This window comes from Pogoniulus pusillus, chromosome 28 (genome assembly GCF_015220805.1).
Source record: "Pogoniulus pusillus isolate bPogPus1 chromosome 28, bPogPus1.pri, whole genome shotgun sequence".
Taxonomy (NCBI): domain Eukaryota; kingdom Metazoa; phylum Chordata; class Aves; order Piciformes; family Lybiidae; genus Pogoniulus; species Pogoniulus pusillus.
Genome location: NC_087291.1, coordinates 407,089 through 429,045, shown reverse-complemented (window position 1 = coordinate 429,045; position 21,957 = coordinate 407,089). Strand labels below are relative to the sequence as shown.

The following is a 21,957-nucleotide window of genomic DNA, read 5'->3' as shown; positions in this document are numbered from 1 at the left end:
TGGCCTTAATCATAAAGCAGTCTCAAATTACTAACAAAACCAACCAAACAAAAAAACCCCAAACAAACCATGACCTTGATTAAAAATAAAACTTATTTTTGTAGACAAAATTCACAGAGGAACAGTAGGAGCTCTGCAGATCTTGAGTCCAGAAAGGTTACTATGAAATCCCCAAAGTACCAGTTACCTGAACAGCCACGTACATTTCCAAATGTGTGATTGAAGCTTAGCAGGTGCAGTCTTTGTATCTTGAAGGCCTAGGGAAAATAAGGGCATATAGTTGAGAAAGCAGAGGTGTAAAACTCAGCCAGTTCTAAAGTTTAGTTGAAACGTGTAGCAAAAGAATGTCCCTCCACACAGCTGGGAAGGAATCATACCAAAAGGTGTTACATTGGTTATAATATGCAGAAGTGCATAGAGCAACCAGCTTTTCTTTTTTTAATTTGAGTATGTTGGTTCCCCTTATCTGCTGAAAACACAGAGCTCATTTAATACATTTAGAAGCCAAAAAGAGGGATGTAGAAAGAAATCTTGGGTGGATGGAATGTTCACATAGTCTAAAACTTGGAAGTACAGAGCATACCAGGGAAAGTAAGTTGATGTGATATTAAGTGTAAAAGTTATGCATAGTGGAAATGAGATGTGCAAGAAGCCCTTTTCAAGGCCAAGGGTGTCCTGTAAAGCATCTGTTGTAGGTGCAGGAAGACTAACACAAGTAGTACATACACAGGCTATAAACAGAAGCAGGCTGAAGCAAACATAGAACGTGAGGAAGGTTAAGCTTGCATTGCAGGACAGTGTTAAACTGATTTTATACAAATACAAAGGTCCTTCAGCTGTTGATGCGACTGAAAAGAACTTGGGACAGCTTTCTTTTTGGAGGCTAAAAAAGGGCAAACAAAAGCATAGCATGTGTGGGGTTGGAAAAAAATCAGAGCCTATTTCACCTATATTGTTGATTAATGGTGGTACATTAAGTGCTCATGTTCTTCCTTTCTCTAGACAGTAGACAGGTATTGACTCTAAGACATGTTACAACTCTATCCAGGTAGCATCTCTTAAAAAGCTAGCCTTTCCCAGACATGAGTGAAGCAGTTAGACTTAAATGTTAAGCACTTTATCCAAATTTCAGTATTCATAGAAACAATCAGAATGGGAAGACAGGAAATTTGAGTTATTCAGATGTGTATTAACACTGCAATTCCAGACATTTTGGAAACCAAAAGATGCTGTTGCAGTTTTTGGTCTTACCACCCCAAATAGGTGTGGGAAGACCAAAGCCATGGCAAACGTGTAGTGTCCAATTACTGTGCTGATTTAATCTTTAATTTATCTTATGCTATCCTACCACCTAAAAATGCTTTACTTGGCATCCTAGTCTATGCTGGTAGCTGGAACTTCAGTACATGGAAGGTACAGTGGTGAAAACTGGAGTGTACAGAGGAGTCATCAGAGAGATGTACAAAAACTGAGCTCCTACTCGCCTGCTTTGCTTACTGAATAGTTCATCACCATGCATGTATAGTATATGATCAGCTTGATTAAAGCAAGGGACAGAAAGATCTGTTCATGAAGCAGTGTCTTACACTTGTGGACCTAAACTTTCATTTGTAAAATAGCTAAGTATTTCTGAAACTTAGTAGTTCAGCAATGCCTAACTAATAATCCTCTGTGAAATTCAACAGATTTTGCCTTAATTCTCTACCTTTTCCCTTCATGGGAGGTGAAAACCCACAAATTCCAAATCAAGTTCTTTTGAATTACAAAAAAGAATTGTCTTAACTTTGAGTTGCTTAACGTAAAAGGTTATAAAATTATGATCACAGGTATGTTGGATCACATCAGTACTGATGACTGCCCACATCTGAGGCACCAAAGAATTTTTTTTGGCAGTTTCAAAACTGACTGAAATGCATAATTTATTCTATAATACATAGATACACATAGCTAAATACATGGCAGATTTTTAAAACAAGATTAACTGACCTTAGCAAGCATTTTCACATTTTTCATTTTGAAGTTACCCATTAATTTTTAAGGACTGTTACCTCGGGTGTTCCTAGGCTCCCCTGTCTTTGTTTAACTTGTTAATCTAGTTAAATTTGCTTAAATTGTTTAAGCTCTTCTTTCCAAAAGATATTCAAAGTATTACAGTTTTTAAAATCTGAAAGCTCAGTCAATAGATAAAGACTTTACACAAACAACTTTTGTTCTAATGTACCTTTACTATTTGGTGCTTTTTTTTTGCCTTTTCTTGGAGCTCCATGTGTTGGAAGATGCTTTCAAAATGTGATTGAGACTTGTGGGAGGGTTCTTTTGGTTTTAAAGTGTGTAGATAAATGCATCTATGTACATGCATAAACTGTGACCATAATTTTTTGTACCTGCATTAAACTCATTTTTGTTCAAAGATGCCTTTTTTTGGACACTACCATTTGTTTTTTATACCAAGTGTTCAGTAAATACATCTTGGACAATTGGAAAAACTGAATTCTTAAGTTAGCAAACACTAGCATCACCTAACACCCATCAGGAATATGCTGACTGATTTACAAGTAGCGAGTGGTAACACTTTCATTGTAAGCAATGATTGCTTTATTTCAAAAGAATTTGCATTTTCTTTATTCTCTGACACTTGTTGGTATGATCAGATAGTTGCAGTATTAAGCAACTTAAAATAGGAGAAAAAGGATACTTGTAACATGTAATTCTACATGCTTTTTAAGGACTGAGTATGTTGAGAATTGTCCTACTCTAAGCCTGCAACTTCTAGAGCTGGAAGATGTTCCACATCTAGAACTGAAAAACATTTTTCCCCAGGCATTAAGCAATGTATCATATAATTGGAACTACTTCTTCAAGATCTATTGCTTTGATTCAATAAATACTGAAATACATGTGTAATGTAAGCGTGAAAGTATCTTAAAGCTGCCCGAAGTTATACATGAGCTTAGGAGCTTTGTTGGATCAAAGTTTGTACATGTCATTGCTGATAATAGTATTCTAATAACATTCCTCCAGGTGGCTCTAACTCAGATATAGCCTTTCCTTTAAGATTGTCTAAGCTGATCAGAGTTCACTGTAAAGGTGACATGAGTTCTAATTTTTAAAAATGGAAATACTGAAAGTAGATTGAAAGTGGCCATATCTGTGGGGAAAGGTCACTGGTACTTCATGGAAAACTATAAACTGTATAGTTTGGGTAATTTATAACATTAAACATTGTGATTTTAATATCACATGGAAGGTTCAGCTGTACTCATTGTATAACACCACTGCTATGGACAAAAGACACAGGGGTGGTAGTGTTACTATTTTCTTAATTTATTTGGTACTGTGTAACACCTTTCTGAGTAAATGCAGTGTATGCATTTTGGGACTCTTAATTTGTAAAAGCTGTTACAGGTTCAGCAAGAAAGGAAATTTGTGCTTCCTTGTTGAATTTAAATTATTTTCCTTTGCATTTTATATAAGAGTACAAATTAAAACTGAGCCATCAAACTGCAATAAATCAACAGTAGTGTTTCATTTTAAAAACTTTTTTTGTACTGTACATAGATTTGTTCAATAAAACATTGTCCTTGTTGTTGATAGAAACTGATCTTGTCTTTTGGGGGATCGCTCTGCAAACACTGCTGCAATGTTCGGAGTTGCCTTGGTACACTTGTTGTACAGAACCTCTGTAAAGCTGCCAGGGTTTGATGTTCCAGGTGTAGATGCTGGGATTTGAATAGACTTAGTCTATTGAAGTATATGCAAGAATACCCAGGGTTAGGAAGGAAATTCCTCTCTCTCATTGCCTCAGATTAAGGAGCGAGACAGGCTCTTTAACCCCTTTGAAAAGGGAATGAAATAATAAGTTACACTTTCTGGTCCACTTCCTGGACCTATCTAGCCTCTGGAGGCCCTCAGCGCTATGGTTCTTAAAGGCACCCAGCTTCAAACCGTAACACTCCACCCTTTATTGTCATAAATCCTGCACCACTATAAAACTGCTTGCAGAGTTAGTCCATTCTCTTTTCCTCTCTCTTCTTCCTGATGCTGCTCCCTTTGCCATGCAGGGCAGTGAGACCTGGAGTAGCCTTGGCAGGAGCATGAAGCTGCCAAGCCAAATTTTAGCTGCATCACTTGGGTTGGATATGAGGCTAGGGGTAGAGACACATGGTCCTGGGGGGGAGGGGCTTATTTGAGGCCTGGTTTGGAGGGAGGTTGTATGAAGTTTTTGCTAAGATTTTTCTGAGAACCGTGGCCAAGGTTGACTGAATTTTGCATTTTTTATATGCTTTGTACTGTACTATGTAGTTATGAATAGCATTGCCATTTAAACTGTGCAATTCTATCCAATCCAGAGTGTACTGTTTAACTCCTTTGAGAAAGGCTAACAAGCTTTTTGCACTCCTTAAACCAAGTCAGATTCATTGTCCTCTGAGCAAGAAGTTACAACTTTGAAATTTAATAGTTTTTGGATTGGGAAAAAATACAGAGTTGGAAGCCTAAAATGGAGCTATTCTGAGTGTTAGGTTGGTGGAGGGGGAAACACAGAGCTTGCGAGGAGCAGGCTCCAACTGTGGGCTTTACCTTTTTGCTCCCACTCCATGTTCCTGCTGGTGAGGAAACTGATCCAGGTTCACCATCCCTGAAGCAGACCCGGCTTATGCAGACCTAGGACACGTGTTGGTGGGGCCGGTTCTGTGCCCCCAGGGGTGGTAGCTGCAGCCGAAGGAGCCAGAGCAGCAGTTCCTACCAGTTGGCAACATGGTGCCGTGGTCAGAAAGACCTGGTAGGAGTGAGTAGCCATGTGCCTGGTTTGAGGTGGATGAGGAAGCCGACACAGGTTACCTGGCCCCACAGCAGGTGTGGTGTGACGCAGGTGTAAGCGCAGGCAATGACTTCCGCAGCATGGCAGGGAGAGCACTGGAAGCTGGGGACAGTGGAGTCAGCCACTCCATCTGTCTCCCTTCTTCCCAACTTGCACCTGGCAGTTGCAGAAATGCAAGTGGTGGCTATTTCAGAGATGGTGTTGGCAGCTCTGCCGTTTTTGGCATGAACACACTGAGGCAGTTTGCAGCCACTCCTCCCAGCTTGGGAGACCATTAATCTGTGGCTGTTTAAGAAGCCAGGCAGGCTCTTTAACCCTTTTTAAAGGTGTTAGAGACTCCACTCTGGCTTGGATAGAATTGCAAAGTCTAAACGGAAGGGCTATTGAGAGCTACACATTCCAGTACAAAGCACAACAAATACAGAAAATCCATAGTCCATCTTGGCCACAGTCCTCCAAAAAACCTCCTGAGGCCAAAGCTTCATACAGTCTCCCTCTGAACCAGGCCAAAACTCAGGCCTTGAATGTGTTTCCCCCACCAACAACATACCTCTCTAACCCCTGCTGTCTCCCCTCCCCCTGACACAGCTAAAATTCAGCTCACCAGCTTCAGGCCCCTGCCAAGGCCTCATGCCCACACTGTAAAGTGTAATTTTTTTTTCCTTCAAATCTCCTTAGAAAATGCTGAGTTATTTACATTTCTTATTCACAGTCCTATACATTCTTAATGTTCTTGTACAGGAATCAAAATCTGCAGTCAATATTTGCTTGTGTTTATTTCTTAGAATGATGAAATTAACACAGTATGAATGATGGCAGCTAAGAAGTATAACAGCAATTCAGGATTGTGACGTGTAATTTAATGGGGGTTACAGCTAAAGAGTGCTTCATGGACTACACACCTGCTGTCCTTTTTTGTAACCTCTCAGGCTGTATATCTCTTATCTGTCAGCATCAGCAACATTATTATAACTCATTTGAAAATTTAGCTTGGGGTGGCAAAATCAGTGGTGGTGAAATGAGTTAATGCAATGTCGTGGAACCCTCCATGACATGCAATGGCCAATGTAATTCAAATAGTAGCTTCTGACAGCCATTTTCCGTTTGAGAGCATGACAGACCTGATCACTTCACTTTGCTCTTTTGAAAATGGGGCAGTAAAATAATGCTGCTCTTGCTGCATTAGAGAGGAAAACACAGACAAGTTGTATTTGGAAACGTACAGGAAGATCCGGTGGACATGAATCCTTAACACCTAATATGGGATAACATAAGAATTCCCCCCAAAACTTTCCTCCCTCAAGCAAACCAAAACCACCAAAACTGCCTTGTCTTCCCCCACCACTGTTTCCCATTTAGGCTCAAACAGGGCTGAAATTACTATCACAGGGTGTTGAAGGTCACAGCCTACAGGCTACTCCTACATGGTTTACCTTGATAAGGATGGCCTCCAGAGAGCTGAAAGGAGAAGACAGCATGAATCGACCTTGCTGCCCACTGATAAAGTGTTTGCAGGATTAGGATTGAAATAACAAGTACAACATCTGGAAGCATCCAGTTTGTTCCCTGGGACAGATCTTGGTCTCTGTATTTTTTAGGAAATCTGAGACAACCTGGAACCCTTCAATTCACAACATTCCACCCCTCTTCTTCTATACCATAATCCCTGCATCATACATACCATTAAAGAAGTGTCTAGATGACATGCAACAAAGTCCAGGTGGCAAATAATTCTTTATTCTGACACTGTTCAGAACTCTCATCCGCTTGGGATCAGGAAACAGTCCTTCTTTTCATCCGATGAGATGCAACAGGAATTTCAGGTCTTATGTCTTTCATATTTGTGTACAGTGATGCCTTCATAAGTTTTCTATGGGTGTCATGGATATCTGGAAATGAAATTGAAACAACTTATACATATTCTGAGCTCTTTCAGTTAAATTTTGTGGAATACACTGAATTTCACCATATGTGATGGGTTTTTTACATTACCCAATAGGTATGACCAGGAGTGCTAGCAGAAATCACCCAAAAAGAAGAGAGAAAACCACAGAGTTTTCCTAACGGGTTCTACATTAGACAAGGGGAACTCTAGCTAGATCTTATGTTCAATAGACAAGTAGCAATACCAAACAATGGACATCACGGATCAGTTCCTGTTCCCTCTGACTCACAGTGAGATCGGATTGCTTTGCAGTGTGTGCACCACTAAGGAATCGAACCTGGGCCTCCCTGCATCACAGGCAGCTGTCCTACCACTAAGGAACAATGCACACCCAACTGAATGCACACTGCAGTTCCTGCATCACAGGCAGCTGTCCTACCACTAAGGGGCAATGCACACCCAACTGAATGCACACTGCAGTTCCTGCATCACAGGCAGCTGTCCTACCACTAAGGGACAATGCACACCCAACTGAATGCACACTGCAGTTCCTGCATCACAGGTGGGTGTCCTACCACTTAGGACAGAATGCACATCCACGAATGCACACTGCAGTTCCTGCACCACAGGTGGGTGTCCTACCACTAAGGGGCAATGCACACCCAACTGAATGCACACTGCAGTTTCCTGCATCACAGGCAGCTGTCCCTACCACTAAGGGACAGAAATGCACACCCAACTGAAATGCACACTGCAGTTTCTGCACCACAGTGGGTGGTGCCTACCGACTAGGTACAATGCACACCCAACTGAATGCACACTGCAGTTCCTGCATCACAGGTGGGTGTCCTACCACTAAGGGACAATGCACACCCAACTGAATGCACACTGCAGTTCCTGCATCACAGGTGGGTGTCCTACCACTAAGGGACAGAATGCACACTGCAGATTTTCTTAGGAGTTCCACTCAGCTATGGTGCAGTGTGGACCAGTTCATAACCTGTCCAAGTGGTGTGTGTGTTTCCACCCCCAAGGGGTACTCAAGGGAGAAGCAGTCAGGTTTGGTGACTGCGTCCACTCCTGAGGCAATAGATAAGCTGTGGCTTTATTTGGCTTCTCGGTTTCCAAAGTGTGCAGGAGTGAAGATCTCTCTGTCGTAGATGGGTTCCATCTCTTCAATCCACCAACCTATCAGTAATAGGTAGGCTTACTTTGGGCCTACAACATAGTCAACCAGAGACCCACTGTTAGCATCTGCTATGGTTATAGATTCTACCCCTACATAATCTGGGCAGATCAAAGTAACCTGACCTCTGGTATCTGCCTACAAGAGCTCTGTATTCCTGTATGTCTTTCTTGTGCCAGGTCAGGCACCACCACTGGTGTTGTCATCAAACATCCCTGTCGTTCTGGCTGCAGAATCACAGGTATAAGAAGTGGACCTGTGTCACCACCGGTTCAGTGCTTTCAACACTGTTCAAGCAGTAGGTTCGACAGTGCCTCCTGTAATTGATACAGTCCAGCTTGAGCTGGTTTCCTAGGAGCACACTGAACTCTTAACAGCAGAGACACAAAACCATTCAGAAGGCAAAGCAAAAGCATCATTCTGCTTCCCTAATTTATACACAAACATCTCAAGCTTATGAATTCTCCCATCCTGCTTCTTAAGCTTAGCTATCCTTAGTCCACTTCTCCATTCCCACATCAAGTCTCAGATGAAAAGTGACAAGAAGAAGGTGGCTGAAATTGAAAAGGGCCCACTATAGGGTTAGTGCCACTGCCAGGCACTACCAGGTTGGGACTATGCATGGATACCGCTGCCGTATTGGCCAGAGCCGTGTCTGGTACCGTGAGAGTACCTTTGCCGCTTGTGCTTAACATCAAAGCTGTTGCTGCCGCTTCTGCCACCGCGGCAGACTCAGTGGGGGTGCGCGGAGCCGTTTGCTGCTCGTTCTGGCTGGCAACACTCTGCAGGACCCGGCTGAACGCGTGAGCGGGGAGGCAAATCGTCGCTTGAGTTTCAACCAAGTTCAGTTCCTCCCTATCCAAACAGCCTTGTACACGTTGCTGCTATCTTGTGGTGTCAGAGCAGTGCCTTTGTGACCTGGACCTATCTTCTTCTGCCCCCACCTCTGGGGGAAAAACAAAAAAGAAAATAAAAGAAAAGTAAAAAACAAAGAACTCATTTCAAGCACAGCATTCATCTCAATTTTTATAATGAAAACCAAAGAACTCATTTCAAGCACAGCATTCATCTCAATTTTTATAATGGCATCTTGCTTTTTTTTCCTGCCTGAATTCTAAAAGACTCTGTTAAGTATTACCCCCCCAAATCTACATAGGCTTATTGACATGTAGGCAAAATGAAGGAAAGGTCTTTTGTATTTTTCAGATGCATTTCTGATTTTGTGTGCAGGATTCATCTGAAGGAATTCAACATTTCAGTTTATTTTAATGCACTGCTATAAGCAAGAGAATAGCTGCACGTGTTGGGTTTCTCTCTAATGAACCGGAGAGATTCGCACAGACAATTTCGATACATCTCCAAACCAGCTGCAAAGTATGGGGGCGTAGGATTGCATTCTCTGTTCATGCATGTGTCCTATCTTGGTTTACAAGACTTTGAGAGCAGGCATTTGTTATTACAGGTCCAAACTGTAATAACAAGTGTTTAAATATGCAAAAGGAACACCACTCATTTAACTCCTGCCTTTAAGTGACAGTGTTTTCTCACAAAATCTACACCATCTTGGTTTTGAAACCGCAGCTTTATCATCAAAAGGTGGCTTCATCAGTCCACCTATGGGTTTGATTGCAGTATCTGCTTTTTCTCCCACCATGAGCCCAAGCACTCATTTGCATCTGTCTTTCAGCACCAGTCGTCATAGCTTATGGTCCATAGCTAACTTCTTTCACCTTTTTTGTCTTTACTCCTTTTTCTTAATCATTGGTTATTCTGCCCCTTATCAGTTCTAGTTTAAATTTCCCAGAGACTCAAATGTAGTTAATAGAACCAATAAAAACTGATGGATGCCTTTCCTTCTCCCCCCCCCACCTTGTTTTCAAAGAAAAGGAATTAGATGCAGAGAGGAAAAGGCAAAACACACCCAAATAAATTGTCTCACTTCGATTTGGAAGTTAAAACTTTAACAATAAATAAAAGGTATTTGAGGTAGAGGAGTTAATAAAGATGTATAGGAAAGGGAAAAGAAGATACTAAATATATATATATATATATATATATATATATATACACAACCAGATTGATGGCAATGGGTTTGTCTGCTTTGCATGTAGTAGAAAAGCAGCTTCATGTAGTAGAAAAGCAGCTTTGGCTTACAAAACTTACTTCAGATTTCCCAGTCTTGCAGGCATGTGTAACTTTGCTTTGCATTAGTTCCTGAGGTGTCCAACAGCTTCCCCAAGTCACGTGTGGAAGGCAATGTCAGCAACGCTGCTACTCAGACCTCCAAAGATACATCAGTCCCGCTGAAGGAACCACTGTAGATGTTGCCAAAGCTTAAAGCCTATCAGTAGATTTCCAAGGGCAGTTTGCACTGAAAGCATCTGCCTGAACCTGAGCAAGAACACGGAGCCATTCCTGAAAATCTGTGGGTAGCCACTACTGTGCACAGCTGGATCCTGCTGGGAGCCTTGTTTCTGCATCAACAATGGAAATCAGTCATTAAACACTTGTGGGAGATTTACTTTCTTCTGTTCTTTGAATCTCTTGTTTGGCTTCCAAGTGCCAAGGAGGGGAGGTCGCTGCATGCCCCAGGGCTGGCACCCTAGTGCAGACGTGGATGGAATACTTGCAAATAAATGTGTTTACTGTGAAGGTGATGAAACACAAGCACGTCACCTAGAGAGGTGGTAGATGCCCCATGCCTGGGAACTCTCAAGGTCAGGCTGGATGGGGCTCTGAGCAACTCAGTCTGAAGATGCCCCTGCTCAATGAATGGGAAGGGACTAGATGACTTAGAATCATAGAATCAACCAGGTTGGAAGAGACCTCTAAGATCATCCAGTCCAACCTAGCACCCAGCCCTAGCCAGTCAACTAGACCATGGCACTAAGTGCCTCAGCCAGGCTTTTCTTGAACACCTGGAGCTGTTCAAGGCAAGATTGGACGTGGCACTTGGTGTCATGGTCTAGCCTTGAGCTCTGTGGTAAAGGGTTGGATTTGATGATCTATGAGGTCTCTTCCAACCTTGATGATACTGTGATACTGTGATACCTCCAGGGATGGCAACTCCACCACCTCCCTGGGCAGCCCATTCCAATGCCAATTACTCTCTCTGTGAAGAACTTCCTCCTAACACCCAGCCTATACTTCTCCCAGCACAACTTGAGACTGTGTCCCTTGTTCTGTTGCTGGGTGCCTGGGAGAAGAGAACAAACCCCACCTGGCCACAGCCTCCCTTCCAGGTAGTTGTAGACAGCAATGAGGTCACCCCTGAGCCTTCTCTTCTCCAGGCTAAACAACCCCAGCTCCTTCAGCCTCTCCTCACAGGGTTTGTGTTCCAGGCCTCTCACCAGCTTTGTTGTCCTTCTCTGGACACCTTCCATTTATATCTGCTTGTATATTCTGCTTATATTTACAGCTAGCAGAATATACAAGCAGATAGTTACAGTATATACAGAAATATACAAGGTAAAAGGTAATACAGAAACACAACTCCCCTCCCAGAAACCTGAGTCCCCAGGAACTGCCCTTCCACCTTCCCTCACCCCTCTATACCTTACCCCAGATGTTGCCTTGTGCCCCAGGAAGAGTAGAGGGTTGACCAGGGGGGTTAGGAAGCAGATGGATTAATCAGAGAGAAAGCAGGTTAGGTTAGATACAGAAATGCAGCCCACAGCCTGGACAGACAGTGTCTCTCCCTTATCTATGTTTGGATTCTTGTTCTTGTACATCTCAGCAGGTCTACGAGTGAAGTAGACATCACGATTGTTTCTCTTTCACAGCCTGTGATCTAGTTCTTACCACCAAAACACTCTAGCTAGCTTCAAACTAGCACATAAGTACAGAGGCAGAATAACCTCCCTTGTCCTGCTGCCCACACTGTTCCTGATGCAGCCCAGGATGCCACTGGCTCTCTTGGCCACCTGGGCACACTGCTGGCTCATCTTCAGCTACCATCCACCAGCACCCCCAGGTCCTTCTCTGCCTGACTGCTCTCAGTCACTCAGTCCCCAGCCTGTAGTGCTGCTTGGGGTTGTTTTGGCCAAAGTGCAGAACCCTACCCACCCAGCCAGCCTGGCAAGGTCCCTCTGCAGGGCTCTCCTACCTTCCAACAGCTCCACACCTGTTCCTAGCTTGGTGTCATCTGCAAACTTACTGATGCTGGACTCAATCCCCTCATCCAGATAATCAATAAAGATTCACCACCACTTTCTGGGCCCAGCCTTCCAGACCGTTCTTGACCCATTTCAGAGTGAATCTGTCCAAGCCAAGAGCTGCCAGCTGTGCCAGGAATTTGTTGTGGCAGATAAGTGTCAAAGGCTTTGCTGAAGTCCAGGTAGACTCCATCCACAGCCTGCCCCACATTCACTAGGCAGGAACCTGATCATAAAAGGAGATCAGGTTGGTGAGGCAGGACCTGCCCTTCCTAAACCCATGCTGGCTGGGCCTGATCCCTTGGCCATCCTGTAGGTGCTTTGTGATGGCACTCAGGATGCCCCGTTCCATCACCTTGTCTGGCACTGAGGTCAGGCTCACAGGTCTGTAGTTTTCTGGCTCCTCCTTACAACCCTTCTTGTGGATGGGATCACATTGGCAGCTTCCAGTCTCTGGGGACCTCTGCAGTGAGCCAGGACTGCTGATAAATGATGGAGAGTGGCTTGGCCAGCTCAGCTCCAGCTCTCTCAGCACCCTAGGGTGGATCCCATCCGGTCCCATGGACTTGTGAGGATCCAAATGTCTCAGCAGGTCCCTTAATTCTTCCTTCCGGATTAGAGGGGGACTGTACTGTCCCTGACTCCATCTGCCAGCTCAGGAGTCAAGCTGTCCTGGGAGACAACCTGTCCCACTATTGAATACTGAGGCAAAGAAGGTGTTAAGCACTCGGCCTTTTCCTCACCCTTTGTCACTCTATTCCCCTCTCTATCTAACAAGGACTGAGGTTGTCCGTGGGCCTTTCTCTTGCCTTTCAGATATTATAGAAACATTTTTTGATGTTCCTTGACAGCAGTGGGCACCTAGCTCCAAATGGGGCTTTTGCCTCTCATTTTTTTTTCCTACAAGACTAGCAACATCTTTGAACTCATACCAACCTTCCCTCTTACAGACAAGGCATCCACAACTCATTGGGCAACCTGCTCCAGTGCCTCACCACCCTCACAGTAAAGACTTCCTTCTAGTATCTATCCTTATCAGTTTGAAGCGTGTTACCCCTCAGCCTATCACTACAGGTCCCCTTGAAGTACTGAAAGGCCTCTCTGCAGTCTTCTTTTAGCCTGCCCTCACAGGGAATGGTGCTCCAGTACCTTACAGCACTTCCCTCTGGATCTGCTTGGTAGGTCCACGTCAGTCATGCTGGGGGACCCAGAGCTGAACAAGGTATCCAGGTGGAGTCTCAGAAGAGCACAGCAGAGGGGCAGTATCACCTCTCTTGTCCTTGGGCAAAGCTTCTCTTGATTAGGACCAGGACTGCCCTGCGCCAGGTGCAGGACTTGAACTCGGCTTTGCTGAACTGCCTAAGGCTGGCACGGGCCCCACCTTTGCGGCGTGTCCAGGTCCCTCCGCTAGCGTCCCTTGCCGCCAGCATACAGGCTGCGCCGCAGCTCGTCCACCAGTGGCCCTGATGAGGACACCACATGATCCCATTCTCGTGGCGGCTGGCAGAGGCACGGGTGAGAAGTCTCCCATCTGACGGAGGAGCCAGGCAAACACCTAAACTGTGCATGGGTGCATACAACAGGCAGGTCCACTTCCCTGTGGCTTTGTCTGTGGTCTGGGCTGCAGTTGCCGGGTTCCTCTCCACGCCTGGCTCTTGTCTCCACCGGTCGCTAGGGGCTGGCCTCGGGGCTGAGGTACGCAAGAGTGCGGGGAGCCGGAGGCCGGGCCCCCGGTCGCCCTCCGTTCCTGGCAGCAGCGGCCGGCTCACGGGAGGAACGTCAGTGCCATGTCGCACTTTCCACCCGGCGTCCATCGACAGGGCGCGGCGGTCCCTCACAGGAGCTGCCGTTCCAGAGCTCCAGGCGGGGCAGGGGCAGCGCCGCTGGTTCCGGAGCGCTGGGCCTGCCATGGCGTCGCTGGGCCTGAGCGAGTGGGAGCGAGCCGGGTGTCGAGAGCTCCTGGAGTTCCTGAGACGGAGGACTGATGGCGCTGACGGACACCGTCACCAACCGCCTGGTGCACCCGGAGTGTCGCCAAGGGGTGCCTGAGCTCCTGCGGGGAGGCGCCGGCCCCGCAGCAGCACCCCCGCCCTCCGCCTCTCGCGGGTGCTGGGACTTGCCCCCACCCCGCTGGGCGTTTCGCTGCCGCCCAGGGCCCTGTGCTCTTCTTCCACAGCCCGCCGGCCAGCTGGGAGCCCGGCGGCAGGGAGCTGCGAGCGCGTCTGCCGCCGCCGCGGGTTGACTTCCGCGGCCGGCTGGGTTGGGTGGGCAGGGCAGGGCCGCGTACCGAAGGTGCCCAGGGGAGTTTCGCCGCACCCTGACCCGTGTAGTGCTGTGGTTAAATGCGTAGCTGTGCACATATTGCTGGGTTCTAACTGTTTGGAAGTCTTTTTTCCCAGCTGGCTTCCCCGCATCCAGCACGCCGCGATTGGCTGCTGGGAGCGTGGGGGGTTTTGGCCGAGGAACCTGCGCCTTTGAAGTAAAAGCGTAGAACCATAAAGTTGGAAGAGATCTTCAAGATCGGACGAGTCCCATCGTTAACGGTAGTATTCCAGACCCTCGCTGAGCAGGTGTCCCTTAGCGCCACATCCACAGCGGGTTTTAACACTTCCCGGGGCTTCGCTTAGCACATTGCAGACCTGAGGCACTTCCTCCTGCCTCAGAATTGCAGCTCCCTCCCCGCCCCGCCCGCCCCTGCGTGTTCGTGCAGCCGCTGCCTGTGCGCTCTTACGGTTGGAAACTTACTGACAATCCAGGCGTCTCTTGCTGTTGAGTTGGTGACATTGCTTTCAGATTCGAAAAGGTGAAACACAGATATTATTGAACTTAATTCTTTTCAGCTGTGACCACCCCCGTTGCCTTGTACATGCTGAGATTGTGTTTCGTAAAACCGAATTTCACTTGCGAGTAACCGAGGCCACTCAGCATATTGCCCTGAAATGTGCTCATTAGCCAAAAACAATGGACGTATTTCATCTAGTACAGCCCAAACCCAAAAGAATTGCCAAACACATCTCTAAAAAGATCTTAAGCCTATTGGTTTCTTCTTTTTTAATCTGCTTACTGGCAGTGATTGTAGGATAAATTAAAAGATACTAATTCTTTATAATTCAGCTATTAAGTCTTCTCTTATTTAAACTTAGGTCCTTACAGGTAATATCTGAAGTACCTACCCTCAGTACAGGTGGCAGGTGGCAACCATTACTACTTTAGATAGTGAAGTTAAAGTTTGTCGTGTTTCCTCATTTTGCTAAGACCCCTTGTAGCTGAATTTTTTTTAATGTTACATTTGAAGGCACTGTCATTATCTGCAAGGCATGATGTTTTCTTATGAACTTGGGAATATTTGTGTGGAAAAATGACATGAAGCAGGAAGCCTTAAGTGATTTAATGTTAAAGGAACTTATCTTGAGGTTACAGCTGTCTGTGTCTCGGGAAGCATACTGAAATGCATTGTGTGCAAGAATATTATACTTCTTGAGGCATTTGAAGTTTCTAAAGAGCTGAAAGTACTTGGTAATAGGTAATGTATTTGGAAGAAAAAGTTTGCTTCCTTCTCATCAAGCTTAAATTACATGTAAGTTCCAAGCAGTCATCAATACTGGAAGTAGGAACTACAAGGCAGCAAAGTTTTCAATTAAAAGAGCCTCATCTTTAAAGCACATTCCCAAGTCTTTGGGTGTCCGGTATGGTTAGGTCAGATTACAGTTTGCAAACAAATTAGGCGTTTGGAGCTGCTGGCCAGGAGTTTAAGAAATAGCATCATTTTGAGTTACAGCAGCTAGCTAACTCAGATTTCTTTACTTGCAGAAGCCATTCATGCCATTTTGATTTACAGCCAGAGTGCTGAGGAACTTCTGAAACGCAGGAAGGTCTATCGAGAAATAATTTTTAAGTATTTAGCAGCACAAGGAATTCCAGTGCCTCCTTCCTCTGAGAAACATCTTCTCATTGATCGTGTAAAGCAGTACTGGCGTAGGCAGCTGACAACAGGAGCCTCAGAGTCAGAGGAGAGAAGACCAAAGGCAAAGGTGAGCACTGCTTTCTGAAAGACCTGGGGATGCTTAGCACTGCTTGTGCTGGATAACCAGTGTAAATTTCTAACGTATGTGCAGTATGTGGCTCTCATTTGTGTTTAAGAAGGCACTGAATCTCTAACTTACGGTTTGATTTCAATTGGGTTTTTACTAATTTTTTTGAGTGCATAATTTAAGGGTGTCTGTGCCAACATATCACTTGCAGAGTACAGATTTTTGCTCTGCCTGCAAAGTATATTAAATCACTTGAGCTCTAATATGTGGAGTCTTTGTGCTTTTAAGTTGTACTGTAAGGGAAAGTGGAAGGTATTTACAAATAATTCTGTGGATTCAAGGATAACTGAAAACAGTTTTAATGGGACAGAAACTCTGCATAGCTTCATGTAGTTTTTTATGTGGTGAACCTTCTTAAACGTTTCATATAGATCCAGGATTTCCAGCCATCTTCAAGTATCAGACACTAGTGATACCTTGGTAAAGCACATCCCAGAGCAGAGCGAAGAGATGCTGTTGGTAGTACATCATAGGGTGAAAATGTCTGTCAGACTGTCTAGAGACAGTATTAATAGCACTGTTTGTAAGCTTTTTTCCTTCTTACCTCTTGCAGTTAGAGTGCAGAATGAATTTTAGTGAATTTTTATATTATTGAAATATAAAATTTGTAGCAGTGTCAGGTCCATCTAGCAAATCCTTGTGGTGTAATGAACTTTAAGCGTTTTATTTGTCTTGGATGTTTATCAGGTAGTTCTTAATAACCACCTTGCTCTTAAAAGTACTTCAGAAACCTAATGGGCAGCAGCCCCACCAGCTGGACTGTAAAGCTTGTAGCTGTTCAACTTTCTCTCAGAGTTTGACTGATGAGAATTATGATTTACCTGAAAATTGTTCTCAAAACATTTTTGCATATGTATGCTTTGAAAAAACCTCTTTTAAGAGCACAAGTGTTACTCCATACCAGAGTTTTATGGTTGAAGCCAAGTACTTTATACACGTTCAAAAAGAATGAGAAATGTAACATACATCTTTGTTTGCTCTTGGTTTGTCTTTGCTCTTGTGGCCCTCACCATTTTGAAAAAATAGGTAACATAGACCTACCCCAAACAATTAAAAACTTATTACAGTTTATTGTGGAATAAATACCACATTTCTGTATAGAAGTCTACAAATGTCTCCTACTTAATTACTTAATACTTACTTAAAGCATAATTAATACTAACTAGACTTTGATGTTAGCAAACTTGATATTTAGTTCTAGAAGTCTTGTTGTCAGGTTGCAAATACTGAGAAGTCCTACAAAGTGACTGTACATTTAGATCTTGTTAAAAATAAATACATCACCTTACCTTGGAAGATTTGGATGGGTTTTATTAAGTAAAATATCTTGGCTGTTGTAAGAGAAAGCAGAGATAAACACACTACATATACACAGATTAAATAGGCACAGAAGGGAATGGGAAAGCAAGGAGACGACTCAATGTGAGTTAGCTGTCAAGCAATCCGGGTTTGTTGAGAGCATCAGACTTCAAGTTACAAAATCACATACTTCTCAGTTAGGGTGAGAAAAGTGAGTGCATGCAGCATGCAAAATGGTTCACTACTGGTTCACTAGCATTTGGCGCATCTAAGTATTTGAATATGCGTAATCCTCCCTACTTGCAGTTACTGCAAGAGCGTTTAGTGCACCTAAATATTGGCATTTGCATATTCCTCCTATTTCCCTTCTACTCTGCACAGAGTCCCACAGAAGCTGTTCATCAGAAGGCTCAAGGACAAATTCCTCTGAGCTTCTTCACGCTCATTTATGATCAGGTTAACCTCTTGGTGAATGTGGGGCAGGTTGTGCATGTAGTCTACTTGGACTTCAGCAAAGCCTTTGACACTGTCTGCCACAAGAAGCTCCTAGCCAAGCTGGCAGCTCATGGTTTGGACAGATTCACTCTGTGCTGGATCAAGAACTGGCTGGAAGGCTGAGTCCAGAGAGTGGTGGTGAATGGTGCCACATGCAGTTGGCATCCAGTCACTAGTGGTGTTCCCCAAGGATCAGTGCTGGGCCCAGTCCTGTTCAGTATCTTTATTGATGACCTGGACGAGGGGATTGAGTCCAGCATCAGTAAGTTTGCAGATGACACCAAGCTAGGAGCAGGTGTTGATCTGTTGGAAGGTAGGAGAGCCCTGCAGAGGGACCTGGACAGGTTGGATGGGTGGGCAGAGGCCAATGGGATGAGATTTAACAAGGCCAAGTGCAGGGTTCTGCACTTTGGCCACAACAACCCCCAGCAGCGCTACAGGCTGGGGCCAGAGTGGCTGAGAGCAGCCAGGAGGAAAGGGACCTGGGGATACTGATAGATAGTAGCTAAAGATGAGCCAGCAGTGTGCCCAGGTGGCCAAGAGAGCCAATGGCATCCTGGCCTGCATCAGGAACAGTGTGGGCAGCAGGACAAGGGAGGTTATTCTTCCCCTGTACTCAGCACTGGTCAGGCCACACCTTGAGTACTGTGTCCAGTTCTGGGCCCCTCAATTCAAGAGAGATGTTGAGGTGCTGGAAGGTGTCCAGAGAAGGGCAACAAAGCTGGTGAAGGGCCTGGAGTATAAACCCTATGAGGAGAGGCTGAGGGAGCTGGGGTTGTTTAGCCTGGAGAAGAGGAGGCTCAGGGGTGATCTTATTACTGTCTACAACTACCTGAAGGGACATTGTAGCCAGGTGGCCTCTTCTCCCAGGCAACCAGCAATAGAACAAGGGGACACAGTCTCAAGTTGTGCCAGGGTAGGTATAGGCTGGATGTTAGGAAGAAGTTCTTCACAGAGAGAGTGATTTTCCATTGGAATGGGATGCCCAGGGAGGTGGTGGAGGCACCGTCCCTGGGGGTCTTCAAGAAAAGCCTGGCTGAGGCACTTAGTGCCATGGTCTGGTTGACTGGCCAGGGCTGGGGGATAGGTTGGACTGGATGATCTTGGAGGTCTCTTCCAACCTGGTTGATTCTATGATTCACACACAGTGCTGTGGTTTACTGCAGTTCCAATGCTCAGACCTCACATCCAAGGGCTTGATTGTACAAGCTTCTAGGGGCTCATGTCCCCTCTTTTTCAGCCAGTTCCCAACAAATAGGTTGAGTTTGAGTCTTCTGCTATTTGTACCATCCTGCCTCATGCCAGCTTCAAAATGAAAGTGCTGCCTGGAGCAAAGTATTACAGGGCTTGAAGTTGAGATTGTAATATGGAAGGTTTACTGTTCCTGTTTCTGCTTTTCAGTTTTGGGTTTTAGATGCTGGTTCTCTTTTGCTGAGATGGCAGCAGGACAGGGAGGGATCGGGGAGGAGCTCCCTGACTGAGGTTTTTAGCTCACTTGCTTCCGCTTGCTGCTGTTTTCTGCTGTGTTTTTCCTGCAAAAAGGTTAAGATAATTGTGCATTTGTACTATGATTATCTGATTTGCTCAGTAAACTCCTATCTCACTCTTTTTGTCTTATCTCAGAGGTTTTTTTTGTGTGTTTTCCCCTCAATTCTGTGTCAAGGGAGAGAGACAGGTTCAGTTTAACCTGTTACAAAGTGGCTTGTTCATAACCTATGGAGAATTAGCGGAAGATGTGTTTTGAGTAGTTTCACTCTTTCTTTCACTGGCCAATACTATCCTACAGATCAGAAATGCTCTTTCAGATCCAGGTATTAGGACGTGCATATTCAAAAGATGACTTCTCAATAAGTACTATTTGTTCTTATCAGCTATATGAAGATGCAGAAACCAACAGAACTCATCAAAATAAAATTGTGACTAAAACAAGGAGACCAAAGGCAATATGCAGCAGGAAAAAATATGTCAGCATAATAGCGTATTTGTAAGCACTTTGTAGTATTTGATATGCCTCAATAATACGTTAGCTTTTCAGGTTGGGTCTGTATCCTTGTTTTTCTGTAGCTTTCTTCTGATACTGTAAAAGCCAGTGAAATGTTACTAACCAAGGCAGTTTTTACATAGCAGGAATTTTGTCTCTTGGTGTGAGGATCCTGGTTTCATACAAGTTGTTCAGAAGTTCTTCCCCTGCTCTTTTCCAACAGAACCAGAATTTTCCTGTTTGTTTGCAAGCTGTAAACTGAAGAACTGTTATTTGGAGACTCTAATCTGATTCTCTAGATCATGCTTCTAAAAATAATAATTCTAGAATTGTAGTAATAATAATAAATAAGGTTTTACTTTGTTGTTTTTGTTTAGGGACTGTCTCAGGAAACTTGAAGAAGACTTAAAATGTTTAAAATAACTATTTACATCATTTGCATTTTTCTCACTGGTAAACTTACATGTTAATGCTAACGATTTCTAAAAAAATAATGTGTGATTGCAGAGTCATGGAGAGAGGCAAAAGTCACAAGATGATATTCGTGGTCTAGGAGAAGAATTCTGTCAGTGGTTCTTTGAACTCCTTAATTCTCAACATCCTTTGGGAGTAAAATCTGAAGAAACATGGGGACCACAGCATTTTTGGGAGAATGCCAAAATGAAGTTCTGTTACAACACGTTAGAAAAAAACACAGAAGAATATGTTGGTGCAGAAATGGTGAGCCTTCGCTTACTTTCACTGGTTAAAGAAGAATATCTTCTATTCAATCCTAATTTGCATGCCAGTGGACTGAAATGTGTCATGTCTCGACATGGGCTAGTGCTGGTAGCAGTAGCTGGCACAGTACATAGAGACAACATTTGTTTGGGCATCTTTGAACAAATTTTTGGACTCATTAGCTGTCCCTCTAGGGAAAACACATGGAAAATAAAAGTTGTGAGTCTTAAAATAGTTGGACAGAGTGCTCTGGAACCTGGGATGCAAGTTGAAAACCCCTCCATAAAATACAAATCAAGTCAACTGCAAGAGTTTTATGATGGGAAAGAACTGACTGTGTTTGAACCTTAGAAATTCTGAGCAGTATTGTGACAGCTGGGCGAAGAGGGGAACTCAGCAGCACTTGTGGCGCACAACTGAATATTGAAATGGTTGCAGCAACGCAACGTCTGTTTTGAGATTTGATGGATGACAAAGTGATGCTACAGAGTCCAACGTATTAATGCGGGTGATTCTTTTGTGCTCCTTTCCAAGAACTAACAAATATTTCTGAGTATTACTTTAGGTTTTATACTAAGGAATGGAGTTAGTTTGATAATTCTTGGTTACAAACCATGGTTATGGTAAAAAAATCTGTTGTCAACAGTATATAGTAAACTGGGTCACTCTGAGTTCACAAACTGTAGGTTGTTCCAGGTCACTAGTTTAAGCTTTCATGTGAGTTGTAACAAGAAGGTGTTGCATCTGTTTTTTTGAGATTGGAACTGGTGAGTGGTCTAAATGAATGTTTTAAGTCCCCCCAGAAAAAGTCTGCTGCTTCAGGAGTATTTGGACAGAACAGGCAAAGCAATGTGAATGGTAACTGCTGTCATCACAGTCGTTTAATGGGACAATTCATGGAAATCACTGAAGTTGATTTTCCTTTTGGCTAATAGCTTCCTTTCCTTTTACCTTATGTAATGAATACAGACAAACTGTGTTAGGAATTTATGAATTATAAATAAGGCAGAGATGTTAATAAAAAATATTAATGTTTATTAATATAAAAATCTTGCCTTTATTTATAGGGTCATTGTTGACTTGTGAAAGATACTTGCAATGGATACATACAGTACACGGGCAATATTCAGCAATTTAAACAATTGAAGCAAATTGGAAAAATGCAAAACCGTGTTCAGACTAGGAGAATCTGTGGTGCAATATGACACTTGCCCACTAGGTGGAGACTCGACAGGTTCCTTCTTGCCGAACAGCTGCATTTAGGCACAGAGTTAAAAGAACCTTTACAAAGAGGCTTTATAGGAGTAAAGTCAGTTTGCTCATGAAC

The 21,957-nt window shown here is 44.1% G+C and overlaps 1 protein-coding gene and 1 long non-coding RNA gene across 2 annotated transcripts; one reads left to right on the top strand and one right to left on the bottom strand.

Moving 5' to 3' along the window:
* Positions 1–70: 70 nt before the first annotated feature.
* On the bottom strand, positions 71–8,830 carry LOC135187948 (uncharacterized). Its single transcript, XR_010307515.1, has 3 exons — positions 8,496–8,830; positions 6,501–6,708; positions 71–257 (listed from the first exon to the last, which is right to left on the bottom strand). It is a non-coding gene; the product is annotated as an uncharacterized LOC135187948 (long non-coding RNA).
* Positions 8,831–13,890: 5,060 nt separating this feature from the next.
* On the top strand, positions 13,891–21,679 carry C28H3orf38 (chromosome 28 C3orf38 homolog). The gene is given in 4 exon segments (XM_064166880.1): positions 13,891–14,014; positions 14,016–14,061; positions 15,839–16,075; positions 20,418–21,679. Coding segments are annotated over 4 exon segments (909 nt in total). The 5' UTR covers positions 13,891–13,952; the 3' UTR covers positions 20,982–21,679.
* Positions 21,680–21,957: the final 278 nt, after the last annotated feature.